We start from the raw sequence: 15510 nt of genomic DNA, 5'->3' as shown, positions 1-15510 counted from the left end.
TAATGAGGGTTTTTGTTTTTTTTTAAACATCTTTATTGAAGTATAATTGCTTTACAATGGTGTGCTAGCTTCTGCTTTACAACAAAGTGAATCAGTTACACATATACATATGTTGCCATATCTCTTCCCTCTTGCATCTCCCTCCCTCCCACCCTCCCTATCCCACCCCTCTAGGTGGTCACAAAGCACCGAGCTGATCTCCCTGTGCTATGCGGCTGCTTCCCACTAGTTATCTATTTTACATTTGGTAGTGTATATATGTCCATGACACTCTCTCACCCTGTCACATCTCACCCCTCCCCCTCCCCATATCCTCAAGTCCATTCTCTAGTAGGTCTGTGTCTTTATTCCCATCTTGCCACTAGGTTCTTCATGACCTCTTTTTTTTTTTTTTTTCCCTTAGATTCCATATATATGTGTTAGCATACTGTATTTGTTTTTCTCTTTCTGACTTACTTCACTCTGTATGACAGACTCTAACTCCATCCACCTCATTACAAACACCTCCATTTCATTTCTTTTTATGGCTGAGTAATATTCCATTGTATATATGTGCCACATCTTCTTTATCCATTCATCCGATGATGGACACCTAGGTTGCTTCCATGTCCTGGCTATTGTAAACAGAGCTGCAATGAATATTTTGGTACATGACTCTTTCTGAATTATGGTTTTCTCAGGGTATATGCCCAGTAGTGGGATTGCTGGGTCATATGGTAGTTCTATTTTTAGTTTTTTAAGGAACCTCCATACTGTTCTCCATAGTGGCTGTATCAATTTACATTCCCACCAACAGTGCAAGAGTGTTCCCTTTTCTCCACACCCTCTCCAGCATTTATTGTTTCTAGATTTTTTGATGATGGCCATTCTGACCGGTGTGAGATGATACCTCATTGTAGTTTTGATTTGCATTTCTCTAATGATTAAAGATGTTGAGCATTCTTTCATGTGTCTGTTGGCAATCTGTATCTCTTCTTTGGAGAAATGTCTATTTAGGTCTTCTGCCCATTTTTGGATTGGGTTGTTTGTTTTTTTGTTATTGAGCTGCATGAGCTGCTTGTAAATCTTGGAGATTAATCCTTTGTCCGTTGCTTCATTTGCAAATATTTTCTCCCATTCTGAGGGTTGTCTTTTCGTCTTGTTTATGGTTTCCTTTGCTGTGCAAAAGCTTTTAAGTTTCATTAGGTCCCATTTGTTTATTTGTGTTTTTATTTCCATTTCTCTAGGACCTGGGTCAAAAAGGATCTTGCTGTGACTTATGTCATACAGTGTTCTGCCTATGTTTTCCTCTAAGAGTTTGATAGTGTCTGGCCTTACACTTAGGTCTTTAATCCATTTTGAGTTTATTTTTGTGTATGGTGTTAGGGAGTGTTCTAATTTCATACTTTTACATGTACCTGTCCAATTTTCCCAGCACCACTTATTGAAGAGGCTGTCTTTTCTCCACTGTATATGCTTGCCTCCTTTATCAAAGATAAGGTGACCATATGTGCGTGGGCTTATCTCTGGGCTTTCTATCCTGTTCCATTGATCTATATTTCTGTTTTTGTGCCAGTACCAAACTGTCTTGATTACTGTAGCTTTGTAATATAGTCTGAAGTCAGGGAGCCTGATTCCTCCAGCTCCATTTTTCGTTCTCAAGATTGCTTTGGCTATTCGGGGTCTTTTGTGTTTCCATACAAATTGTGAAATTTTTTGTTCTAGTTCTGTGAAAAATGCCAGTGGTAGTTTGATAGGGATTGCATTGAATCTGTAGATTGCTTTGGGTAGCAGAGTCATTTTCACAATGTTTATTCTTCCAATCCAAGAACATGGTATATCTCTCCATCTATTTGTATCATCTTTAATTTCTTTCATCAGCGTCCTATAATTTTCTGCATACAGGTCTTTTGTCTCCTTAGGTAGGTTTATTCCTAGGTATTTTATTCTTTTTGTTGCAATGGTAAACGGGAGTGTTTTCTTAATTTCACTTTCAGATTTTTCATCATTAGTATACAGGAATGCAAGAGATTTCTGTGCATTAATTTTGTATCCTGCTACTTTACCAAATTCATTGATTAGCTCTAGTAGTTTTCTGGTAGCATCTTTTGGATTCTCTATGTATAGTATCATGTCATCTGCAAACAGTGACAGCTTTACTTCTTCTTTTCCGATTTGGATTCCTTTTATTTCTTTTTCGTCTCTGATTGCTGTGGCTAACACTTCCAAAACTATGTTGAATAATAGTGGTGAGAGTGGGCAACCTTGTCTTGTTCCTGATCTTAGTGGAAATGGTTTCAGTTTTTCACCATTGAGGACAATGTTGGCTGTGGGTTTGTCATATACGGCCTTTATTATGTTGAGGAAAGTTCCCTCTATGCCTACTTTCTGCAGGACTTTTATCATAAATGGGTGTTGAATTTTGTCGAAGGCTTTCTCTGCATCTATTGAGATGATCATATGGTTTTTCTCCTTCAATTTGTTAATATGATGTATCACGTTGATTGATTTGCATATATTGAAGAATCCTTGCATTCCTGGAATAAACCCCACTTGATCATGGTGTATGATCCTTTTAATGTGCTGTTGGATTCTGTTTGCTAGTATTTTGTTCAGGATTTTTGCATCTATGTTCATCAGTGATATTGGCCTGTAGTTTTCTTTCTTTGTGACATCTTTGCCTGGTTTTGGTATCAGGGTGATGGTGGCCTCGTAGAATGAGTTGGGGAGTGTTCCTCCCTCTGCAATATTTTGGAAGAGTTTGAGAAGGATAGGTGTTAGCTCTTCTCTAAATGTTTGATAGAATTCGCCTGTGAAGCCATCTGGTCCTGGGCTTTTGTGTGTTGGAAGATTTTTAATCACAGTTTCAATTTCAGTGCTTGTGATTGGTCTGTTCATATTTTCTATTTCTTCCTGGTTCAGTCTCAGCAGGTTGTGCATTTCTAAGAATCTGTCCATTTCTTCCAGGTTGTCCATTTTATTAGCATAGAGTTGCTTGTAGTAATCTCTTATGATCGTTTGTATTTCTGCAGTGTCAGTGGTTACTTCTCCTTTTTCATTTCTAATTCTATTAATTTGAGTCTTCTCCTTTTTTCTCTTGATGAGTCTGGCTAATGGTTTATCAATTTTGTTTATCTTCTCAAAGAACCAGCTTTTAGTTTCATTGATTTTTGCTATTGTTTCCTTCATTTCTTTTTCATTTATTTCTGATCTGATCTTTATGATTTCTTTCCTTCTGCTAGCTTTGGGGTTTTTTTGTTCTTCTTTCTCTAATTGCTTTAGGTGCAAGGTTAGGTTGTTTATTCGAGATGTTTCCTGTTTCTTGATGTAGGCTTGTATTGCTATAAACTTCCCTCTTAGAACTGCTTTTGCTGCATCCCATAGGTTTTGGATCGTCGTGTCTCCATTGTCATTTGTGTCTAGGTATTTTTTGATTTCCCCTTTGATTTCTTCAGTGATCACTTCGTTATTAAGTAGTGTATTGTGTAGCCTCCATGTGTTTGTATTTTTTACAGATCTTTTCCTGTAATTGATATCTAGTCTCATAGCGTTGTGGTCGGAAAAGATACTTGATACGATTTCAATTTTTTTAAATTTACCAAGGCTTGATTTGTGACCCAAGATATGATCTATCCTGGAGAATGTTCCATGAGCACTTGAGAAAAATGTGTATTCTGTTGTTTTTGGGTGGAATGTCCTATAAATATCAATTAAGTCCATCTTGTTTAATGTATCATTTAAAGCTTGTGTTTCCTTATTTATTTTCATTTTGGATGATCTGTCCATTGGTGAAAGTGGGGTGTTAAAGTCCCCTACTATGATTGTGTTACTGTCGATTTCCCCTTTTATGGCTGTTAGTATTTGCCTTATGTATTGAGGTGCTCCTATGTTGGGTGCATAAATATTTACAATTGTTATACCTTCCTCTTGGATCGATCCCTTGATCATTATATAGTGTCCGTCTTTGTCTCTTGTAATTGTCTTTATTTTAAAGTCTATTTTGTCTGATATGAGAATTGCTACTCCAGCTTTCTTTTGATTTCCATTTGCATGGAATATCTTTTTCCATCCCCTCACTTTCAGTCTGTATGTGTCTCTAGGTCTGAAGTGGGTCTCTTGTAGACAGCATATATATGGGTCTTGTTTTTGTATCCATTCAGCCAGTCTGTGTCTTTTGGTGGGAGCATTTAATCCATTTACATTTAAGGTAATTATCGATATGTATGTTCCTATTCCCATTTTCTTAAATGTTTTGGGTTTGTTATTGTAGGTGTTTTCCTTCTCTTGTGTTTCTTGCCTAGAGAAGTTCCTTTAGCATTTGTTGTAAAGCTGGTTTGGTGGTGCTGAACTCTCTCAGCTTTTGCTTGTCTGTAAAGGTTTTAATTTCTCCATCAAATCTGAATGAGATCCTTGCTGGGTAGAGTAATCTTGGTTGTAGGTTTTTCTCCTTCATCACTTTAAGTATATCCTGCCACTCCCTTCTGGCTTGCAGCGTTTCTGCTGAAAGATCAGCTGTTAACCTTATGGGGATGCCCTTGTGTGTTATCTGTTGTTTTTCCCTTGCTGCTTTTAATATGTTTTCTTTATATTTAATTTTTGATAGTTTGATTAGTATGTGTCTTGGTGTGTTTCTCCTTGGATTTATCCTGTATGGGACTCTCTGTGCTTCCAGGACTTGATTAACTATTTCCTTTCCCATATTAGGGAAGTTTTCAACTATAATCTCTTCAAATATTTTCTCAGTCCCTTTCTTTTTCTCTTCTTCTTCTGGGACCCCTATAATTCGAATGTTGGTGCGTTTAATGTTGTCCCAGAGGTCTCTGAGACTGTCCTCAGTTCTTTTCATTCTTTTTTCTTTATTCTGGTCTGCAGTAGTTATTTCCACCATTTTATCTTCCAGGTCACTTATCCGTTCTTCTGCCTCAGTTATTCTGCTATTGATCCCATCTAGAGTATTTTTAATTTCATTTATTGTGCTTGCCATCGTTTCTTGGTTCCTCTTTAGTTCTTCTACATCCTTGTTAAATGTTTCTTGCATTTTGTCTATTCTATTTCCAAGACTTTGGATCATCCTTACTATCATTATTCTGAATTCTTTTTCAGGTAGACTACCTATTTCCTCTTCATTTGTTAGGTCTGGTGTGTTTTGACCCTGCTCCTTCATCTGCTGTGTGTTTTTCTGTCTTCTCATTTTGCTTATCTTACTGTGTTTGGGGTCTCCTTTTCACAGGCTGCAGGTTCGTAGTTCCCATTGTTTTTGGTATCTGTCCCCAGTGGCTAAGGTTGGTTCAGTGGGTTGTGTAGGTTTCCTGGTGGAGGGAACTAGTGCCTGTGTTCTGGTGGATGAGGCTGGATGCTGTCTTTCTGGTGGGTTCGTCCACGTCTGGTGGTGTGTTTTGGGGTGTCTGTGGCCTTATTATGATTTTAGGCAGCCTCTCTGTTAATGGATGGGGCTGTGTTCCTCTCTTGCTAGTTGTTTGGCATAGGGTGTCCAGCACTGTAGCTTGCTGGTCGTTGAGTGAAGCTGGGTCTTGATGTTGAGATGGAGATCTGTGATAGCTTTTCGCCGTTTAGTATTACGTGGAGCTGGGAGGTCTCTTGTGGACCAGTGTCCTGAAGTTGGCTCTCCCACCTCAGAGGCACAGCCCTGATGCCTGGCTGGAGCACCAAGAGCCTTTCATCCACATGGCTCAGAATAAAAGGGAGAAAAAATGGAAAGAAAGAAAAAAAGAGGATAAAATAAAATAAAATAAAACAATTATAATAAAAAATAAGAAAAAAAATTATTAAGAGTAAATTTATTAAGAAAAAAAATTTTTTTTTAATTTTTAAAAATAGATTTATTAATTTTTTATACTAAAAATAAGAAAAAAATTATTTAGAAAAAATTTATTAAGAAAAAAAATTTTTTAATTTTTTAAAATAAAAAATGTGAAAAAACTTATTAAAAATTTTTTTAAAAATAGAAAATAAGGAAAAAATTATTAAGAAAACATTTATTAGGGAAAGAAAAAATTTTTTAAGCCAAAAAAAAAAAAAAAAAACAAAACAAAACAAAACGGACGGACCTAACCCTAGGACTAACGGTGAGAGCAAAGCTATACAGACAAAATCTCACCCAGAAGCATACACATCTACACTCACAAAAAAAAGGAAAAGGGGAAAAGTTAATATATCCTGCTCCCAAAGTCCATCTCCTAAATTTGGGATGATTCGTTGTCTATTCAGGTATTCAACAGATGCAGGCACATCAAGTTGTTTGTGGAGCTTTAATCCGCTGCTTCTGAGGCTGCTGGGAGAGATTTCCCTTTCTCTTCTTTGTTCGTACAGCTCCCGGGGTTCAGCTTTGGATTTGGACCCGCCTCTGCATGTAGGTCCCCTGAGGGCGTCTGTTCCCCGCCCAGACAGAACGGGGTTAAAGGAGCAGCTGATTCGGGGGCTCTGGCTCAGTCAGGCCGGGGGGAGGGAGCGGTACGGAGGAGGCGGGGCGAGCCTGCGGCGCCAGAAGCCGGCGTGACGTTGCAGCAGCCTGAGGCGCGCCGTGCGCTCTCCCGGGGAAGTTGTCCCCGGATTACGGGAGCCTGGCCGTGGCGGGCTGCACAGGCTCCCGGGAGGGGCGGTGTGGAGAATGACCTGTGCTCGCCCACAGGCTGTTTGGTGGCGGCAGCAGCAGCCTTAGCGTCTCATGCCCGTCTCTGGGGTCCGCGCTGATAGCCGCGGCTCGCGCCCGTCTCTGGAGTTCGTTTAAGTGGCGCTCTGAATCCCCTCTCCTTGCACGCCGCGAAACAAAGAGGCAAGAAAAAGTCTCCTGCCTCTTCGGCAGCTGCAGACTTTTTCTCGTGCACCCTCCCGGCTAGTTGTGGTGCGCTAGACCCTTCAGGCTGTGTTCACGCAGCCAACCCCAGTCCTCTCCCTGGGATCCGACCGAAGCCCGCACCTCAGCTCCCAGCCCCCACCCGCCCCGGCGGGTGAGCAGACAAGCCTCTCGGGCTGGAGAGTGCTGCTCGGCGCCGAGCCTCTGTGCGGGAATCTCTCCGTTTTTCCCTCTGCGTCCCTGTTGCTGTGGGATCCGCGCTGATAGCCGCGGCTCGCGCCCGTCTCTGGAGCTCGTTTAGGCGGCGCTCTGAATCCCCTCTCCTTGCGCGCCGCGAAACAAAGATGCAAGAAAAATTCTCTTGCCTCTTTGGCAGCCGCAGTCTTTTTCCCGGACTCCCTCCCGGCTAGCACCGAAGCCTGAGCCCCAGCTCCCAGGCCCCGCCCGCCCCGGCGGCTGAGCAGACAAGCCTCTCGGGCTGGTGAGTGCTGGTCGGCACCACTCCTCTGTGCGGGAATCTCCGCTTTGCCCTCCGCACCAATGTGGCTGCGCTCTCCTCCGTGGCTCCGAAGCTTCCCCCCTCTGCTACCCGCAGTCTCTGCCCACGAAGGGGCTTCCTAGTGTGTGGAAACCTTTCCTCCTTCACAGCTCCCTCCCACTGGTGCAGGTCCCGTCCCTATTCTTATGTCTCTGTTATTTCTTTTTTCTTTTGCCCTACCCAAGTACGTGGGGATTTTCTTGCCTTTTGGGAGGTCTGACGTCTTCTGCCAGCGTTCAGTGGGTGTTCTGTAGGAGCAGTTCCACGTGTAGATGTATTTCTCATGTATCTGTGGGGAGGAAGGTGATCTCCGCGTCTTACTCTTCCGCCATCTTGCCCCTCCCTCCTAATGAGGGTTTTTGATGGAATTTGACTTAGGGATGTCAGGCAAGGCTTCACTAAGGAATTAATGATCGAGTTGAGCTCTGAAGAATGGTTGAACATTCACTAGGCAAAGAGAGTGGTGGGAAGTGTATGTGTACATGTGTACATGCACTAAGCATTTTAGGCAAAGGGAACAGAATGTGCATAGGCCTTATAGCACATTCCAGAAACAAATAGAATAGCTGATTTTGTAATTTTAATTCAAAATTTAAGTCATAAGTTTGGGTGTTAAGGGTTAAAAATGCAAGTGTATCCATCTTTGAAGTATTGTTAGGCTAAATCATACTGAGCACCCAGTGTTGACAGAGCATGGGAGCATTATCAAGAAAGAAACAAATACATTCACTCTGTTGAGCCAACAATCTGGAAGGGGGTAAAGAGTAGGTGAAAAATACATGATATAAAAATCTTCCTTCCAACATTTTGCCTAACAAGTACACCTACATAAGGGGTATATAGATGAATTCCTGGAGGGCTACTTGGTTGAGGTGACTCGAGCCCATTGGGGTTAGTCAGGGAAGACTTCCTGGAGGTGCTGAGTCCTGAAGAGTATTCTGAGGAAGATGTGAATTGGTGAATAAGAGGAAAGAAGCGGTTCATGGCAGGAGAGACAGCATGAGTGATGACCTGGTGGTAGAAAGATTATTCCTGAGGTAGGAAATTTGGGATAAATTAGCCTGGCCCTAATGGAAAAGCAAAGCAGCCTGACTTGGGGGCATCTTAGACTCTTTATATAACATGGCAACCAGACATTTAAAAGAAGGAAAATTAAGGTTCACTGGGAACCATGTGAAGAGAAATAATTGGTTACTGAAAAGTAAATTGTCGTGAGGGGAGATCAATCAAGATGGTGGAGTGAGAGGACATGAGGCTCACCTCCCCCCATACAAACATCAAAAATGCATCCATATGTGGAAAAATTCTCACCGAAAATCATCTGGAAACTGGCAGAAGGACTCGTGCACAACCAAGTCTGTACGAAAGATACACATGTAATTGGGTAGGAAGGGAAGAAAAGTGATTGGGTCAGGACCTACGTCCCTGGGAAGGGACTCAGAGGAAAAGGGAGAATGCAAAGATGGAGACCCAACTTGAGGATTGACCGGTGAGAGCCACAGATTGTGTGCCTCAGTCCCGGGGTCCTATGCATAGGAGAAAAGTCACCTTGGCTGGTTGGAAAACCAAAGGGACTAACAGGAGGGCTAGTAGGAAGCCTGGACTCTGCTCTTGAGGAGCATGTGCTTGTGTATGCACGCTTGCTTGCCCCCTAAGCAGGGCAGAGAGAGGTCTGCTCTGGTGGCTGCTGAGTTTCCCACAACTGCTCCGCTGCTTCCCAGCCCAAGCCAAGAAAACACTCCAGCCCCACTCACTCCACATCATAGTGCAGCACTGGATCTGGGGCAGCCACAAGCGAGGAGAAGACTCGACCATGGGATACAGAGGTGATCAGGTCTCAGGGCAGAACCTCGGTGGAACAGCAGTGGCTATCATTGGCGCTTACTCAAGCAGTACATCAGAAGCAGCCTAGACCTCTGATGGTGGCCATTCCACTATAGCTCATCCCCCAGTATACGCTGAGAGTTCACATGGGCCCTGCCTGCCTTGTGGTGTGGCTCCACAACAGGGTATGGGTGGCAGCTATGAGGGACAAAGGGGACTTGCACCTGAGGCTGTGTCTGAGCAGAGAGAGGAAACAATTGCAGGCGCCTGTAGAGGCAGCGCATCGGAGACAGCTTGGATCTCTGTCTGTGGCTGACTTGTGCAGAGAGCCTGCACAGGGCCCCTTTGCTTCAGCACTCCCCATCTCTGGGGCAAGGGTCCTAGTTTGGGGAGAGGGGAAAACACACACATAAAGGCAACAGAGCCAGCTTGGGCTCAAACTTCAGAGCTTCTGCTCCAGCAACATGGGATCAGATCCCACCCTTGATAGGGTGGTGACAGCCACTGAACAGAGCAGAAGTCCCACCTCACACCGGCTCCAGCTGTAGCCCCCCCATCTCCAGCCCAAACACATGGAGATGAAGCAACATGCTACTAAAAAACAATGGGTTGGGACTTCCCTGGTGGTCCAGTGGTTAAGACGCTGAACTCCCAATGGAGGGGGCACAGGTTTGATCCGTGGTCAGGGAACTAAGATCCCGCATGCCACACAGCTCAGAAAAAAAAAAAAAGAAAAAAATGGGTCAATGAAGAAATCAAAGAGTAAATCAGAAAATACCTTGAGACAAATGAAAATGGAAACACAACACTCCCAAATCTATGAGATGCAGCAACAGCAGTTCTAAGAGGGAAGTTTATAGCAACAAAGGCCTTCCTCAAGAAAAAAGAAAAATCTCAATTAAACAACCTAACCTACCACCTAAAGGAAATAGAAAAAGAACAAACAAACAAAAAAAGCCCAAAGTCAGCAGAGGAAGGAAATAATAAAGATCAGAGAGGAAATAATTAAATAAAGATTAAAAAATAGAAGAGATCAATGAAACCAATATCTATTTTTTGAAAAGGTAAACAAAACTGATAAAATTTGTTCACCAAGAAGAAAAGAGAGAAGGCCCAGGTAAACAAAATAAGAAATGAAAGAGGAGAAATAACAACCGATACCACAGAGATACAAAAAATAATGAGAATATTATGAATAGTTATATGCCAACAAATTAGACAGCCTAGAAGAAAGAAAATTTCTAGAAACATACAACCTGCCAATACTGAATCAAGAAAAAACAGATAATTTGAACAGACTGATCACTAGTAGTCAAATTGAATTTGTAATTTAAAAACTTCCTGCAAACAAAAGTCCAGGACTTGTTGGCTTCACATGGGAATTCTACTGTATCAAACATATAAAGAAAAGATGATACCTATCCTTCTCAAACTATTCAAAAAATTGAAGAGGAGGGAACACTCCCAGATTCGTTCTATGAGGCCACCATTACCCTGATACCAAAAGCAAACAAAGATACTACAAAAAAAAGAAAATTACAGGCCAATATCTTTGATGAACATAGATGCAAAAATCCTCAACAAAATATCAGCAAACCAAATTCAACAATATATAAAAAGTATCATACACCATGATCAAGTGGGATTTATTCCAGGGATGCAAGAACGCTTCAATATTCGCAAATCAATCAATGTGATACATGAATTAATAAAAGAAAGGATAAATACCACATGATCATCTCAAAAGATGCAGCAAAAACATTTGACAAAATTCAATATCCATTCATGATAAAAATTCTCATCAAAGTGGGTATAGAGCGAACGTATCTCAGTATAATAAAGATCATTTACAGCAAACCCACAACTAACATCATACTCAACAGTGAAAAGCTGAAATCCTTTCCTTTAAATTCAGGAACAAGCCAAGGATGCCCACTCTTGTCGCTTCTATTTAACATAGTATTGGAAGTCCTAGCCACAGCAATCAGACAAGAAAAAGAAATTAATTAAAAGCATCCAAATTGGAACAAAGAAGTAAAACTGTCACTACTTACAGATGACATGATACAACGTAGAGATAACCCTAAAGTCTCCACCAGAAAACGATTAGAATAAGTGAATTCTATAAAGTTGCAGGATATGAGATTAATATACAGAAATCTGTTGCTTTTCTATACATTGTTAATGAACTATCAGAAAAAGAAAGTAAAAAAAAATCAGTTTTAAAATTGCATTAAAAAGAATAAAATACTTAGGAATAGACTTAACCAAAGAGGTAAAAGACCTATACTCTGAAAGCTATAAAACATTGATGAAGGAAACTGAAGATGAAACAAAGAAATGGAAACCTATTTCATGCTCTTGAATTAGAAGAATTAATATTGCTAAAATGGCCATACCACAGAAAGAAAGAAATCTACAGATTTAATGCAATCCCTATTAAAATACCCATGATATTTTTCACTGAGCTAGAACACATAATCCTAAAATTCATATGGAACTACAAAAGACTCCAAATTGCCAAAGCAATCTTGAGAAAAAAGAACAAACCTGGAGGTATAACCCTCCCAGATTTCAGACTATACTAAAAAGCTACAATAATCAAACAGCATGGTACTGGCACAAAAACAGACACATAGATCAATGGAAGAGAATAGAGTGCCCAGAAATAAACCCACACACTATGGTCAATTAATTCATGACAAAAGAGGCAAGAATATACAACAGTCTCTTTAGTAAGTGGTGCTGGGCTCTATTTACAATAGCCAGGACATGGAAGCAACCTAAGTGTCCATCGACAGATGAATGGATAAAGAAGATGTGGCACATATATACAATGGAATATTACTCAGCCATAAAAAGAAACAAAATTGAGTTATTTGTAGTGAGGTGGATGGACCTAGAGTCTGTCATACAGAGTGAAGTAAGTCAGAAAGAGAAAAACAAATACCGTATGCTAACACATGTATATGGAATCTAAGGAAAAAAAAAAAGGTCATGAAGAACCTAGGGGCAAGACGGGAATAAAGACGCAGACCTACTAGAGAATGGACTTGAGGATACAGGGAGGGGGAATGGTAAGCTGGGACAAAGTGAGAGAGTGGCATGGACATATATACACTACCAAATGTAAAATAGATAGCTAGTGGGAAGCAGCCACATAGCACAGGGAGATCAGCTCGGTGCTTTGTGACCACCTAGAGGGGTGGGATAGGGAGGGTGGGAGGGAGGGAGACGCAAGAGGGAAGAGATATGGGGATATATGTATATGTATAACTGATTCACTTTGTTTTGAAGCAGAAACTAACACACCATTGTAAAACAATTATACTCCGATAAAGATGTTAAAAAAAAAAAAGAACTAATCTACCCAGTAACTTATAGCAAATGTCTTGTGATCCTGTTTTGAGAATAAAGAGATGTAAACTGTTAAAAAAAAAAAAAACTGGTGCTGGGAAAACTGGACTGCTACATGTAAAACAATAAGATTTCCTCATACCATATACAAAAATAAACTCAAAATGGATTAAAGATCTAAATGTAAGATCTGAAACCATAAAATTCCTAGGAGAGAACATAGGCAGAACACTCTTTGACATAAATTGTAGCAATGTCTTTTTTGTATCTGTCTCCCAAGGCAAAAGAAATAAAAGCAAAAATAAGCAAATGGGACCTAATTAAACTTAAAAGCTTTTGCACAGCAAAGGAAACTATCAACAAAATAAAAAGACAACCTATGAAATGGAGGAAAATATTTGCAAATGATATGACCTACAAGTGGTTAATATCCAAAATATACAAATAGCTCATATAACTTAATATCATAAAAAGAAACGACCCAGTCAAAATTGTACAGAAGATCTGAATAGACATTTTCCCAAAGAAGACATACAGATGGCCAACAGGCACATGAAAATATACTCAATATTGCTAATTATCAGAGAAATTCAAGTCAAACAAACAATGAGACATCACCTCACACCTGTCAGAATGGCTATCATCAAAAAGTCTACAAATAACAAATGTTGGTGAGGATATAGAGAAAAGGGAACACGTGTACTCTGTTGGTGGGAATATAAATTGCTTTAGACATTATGGAAAACAGTTTGGAGAGTCCTCAAAAAACTACTATATGACCCAGCAATTCCACTCCTGGGTATATATCAGGAAAAAACAAAAACACTAGTTCAAAAAGATACGTGCACCCCAATGTTCATAGCAGCACTATTTACAATAGACAACATATGGAAGAAACCCAAATGTCCATCAACAGATAAATGGATAAAGAAGATGTGGTATATATATACATACATACATACATATACATACAGTGGAATATTACTCCATCATAAAAAAGAATGAAATTCTGCCATTTGCAGATACATGGATGGACCTAGAGAATATTATGCTTAGTGGTTTGTCAGACAGAGAAAGACAAATACTGTATGGTATCACTTATATGTGGAATCTAAAAAAATAATACAAATGAACGTACATGGCAAAACAGAAACAGACTCACAGATATGGAATACCAACTCTGTTACCAGTGGGGAGAGGAAAGGGGGGAGAGACAAGACAGGGGTATGGGATTAAGAGCTACACACTACTGTGTGTAAAGTAGAGAAGCAACAAGGATATATTCCATAGCACAGGGGATTATAGCCATTATCTTATAATAACTTTTAATGGAGTATAATCTGTAAAAATACTGAGTCACTATGTTGTACACCTGAAACTAATATAATCTTGTAAATTAACTATACTTTAATAAAAAAAAGTAAATTGTCATGAAGATCAGTCTTGACATCCCCACCTGACTGACTATAGGCAGGACTCACTTTCTGCAAGACAGTGAGGTAGGTGAAAGTCACTGCCCACCTTTTTTTCTCAGAATTCCTCTGCAATTTTGTATCACTGGACATCTACTCCAATTTCTGGAGTCCTATTTGCTTAAGCACTTGATTTTAGCGGTTATTTATTATTCTGATCCCTTGTAATATAATAGCTCTCTTTCTTTGGGCATTGACCTTTTCTGACGGATCTCTGAAAAAACTCAAACACTTCAAAGGAAAGAATCTACCTCTGGTAGAATGAATGATAAGTTGTGGGGTGGATATTTTTGAGCAGGTGACCTTTCCCATTATCCTTCAAACTGAAACTACCCCTTAGAAGCTTGGCCTTGATTCCAATGCATATTTCCTCCCTGGATGTTGAAAAATTAGGTTAGGATAGAGACACGTGGTCCGGAGCAAGGGATTTGATTTTGCCTGCAAATTTCCTGATGATAAAGGATATAGTTCTTTGAAAACAGTCCATGAACTGTAATATATCAGTGTGGTTAAAACTGTGGAGCTTCAGAGTCAAGATGAGCCAGGGTTTATATCCCGACTCTACCACTTTCTGTGTGATTTTTCACAATTAACTTAACCTGTGCCTTGGTTGCCTCATCTTGTATAAAACAGGGATAATAAGAGTAGCTAACTCATATAGTTACTATAATGATCAGTGAAATATATGTCTAAAGAGCTTAGCATAGTTCTTGACACTTGATCAAGTTGTTCTTGTCATCACTGTCATTAGCATCACCACCACTGCCACCACCAACACCACCCCCAGGTTCCTACTGTAACAGAATAAAATTTTATAACCTCTTGCTAAAGCTAATACCAGCCATCAGCAAGGGAGGAAAGAGTAAGCCCAGTCACATTCACTGGTTCCTACTCTCACTTTAACCCTAACATCTCAAAGAGAATGTATGAGAAGACACTCTAACCCTCATGTCTCTGTCCCTGTTTCCACAGGTACCTGTCGGCTTGGCTGGGCGTATTACTGTGCTGGAGGTGGCGCAGCTGCAGCCATGTTGATCTGCACCTGGCTCTCTTGCTTTGCTGGAAGACACCCCAAGCCTGTCATGTTGGTGGAGAGCATCATGAGGAACACCAATTCTTATGCCATGGAGCTTGACCACTGCCTCAAACCTTGAGCTTTAGCAGAAGATTGGAGAGGGTGGGAAAGAGGAGGGAAGGGAGCCTTGAAAAGAGGTACTAAGACTAGGCCAGTTCCTACCCACTTGCCAGTAGTGTAACCCAGTGTTTGCATGCTTTTTAACTCCCCAGTCATTCATTTTTGGTTTCCCTTAAACAAGTGGGTCAGTGGCTATTTACAAAATTCATCAAGAACAATAATTCTCAGACTTCCCTGGCGGTCCAGTGGTTAAGACTTCGTGCTTCCAATGCAGGGGGCGCAGGTTCGATGCCTGGTCGGGGAACTAAGATCCTACGGTGTGGCCAAAAAAAAGAACAATAATTCTCTCAAATGTTTACCTAGCTGGTGAGTGCCCACTAGCCCCCAACTC

General features: G+C 40.7%; 1 protein-coding gene across 1 annotated transcript in view; it reads left to right on the top strand.

The window, feature by feature from the left end:
• LHFPL1 (LHFPL tetraspan subfamily member 1) overlaps positions 1-15138 on the top strand; it is a 47987-nt gene extending 32849 nt beyond the window's left edge. Inside the window, exon 3 of the mRNA XM_061179089.1 lies at positions 14957-15138. Within this exon, the coding sequence (XP_061035072.1) occupies positions 14957-15138 (182 nt within the window). The remainder of the gene's footprint in view (positions 1-14956) is intronic.
• Positions 15139-15510: the final 372 nt, after the last annotated feature.

This window comes from Eubalaena glacialis, chromosome X, assembly GCF_028564815.1.
Source record: "Eubalaena glacialis isolate mEubGla1 chromosome X, mEubGla1.1.hap2.+ XY, whole genome shotgun sequence".
NCBI lineage: Eukaryota > Metazoa > Chordata > Mammalia > Artiodactyla > Balaenidae > Eubalaena > Eubalaena glacialis.
The sequence above is the reverse complement of the archived record's forward strand: the minus strand, read 5'-3'. Positions and strand labels throughout refer to the sequence as shown.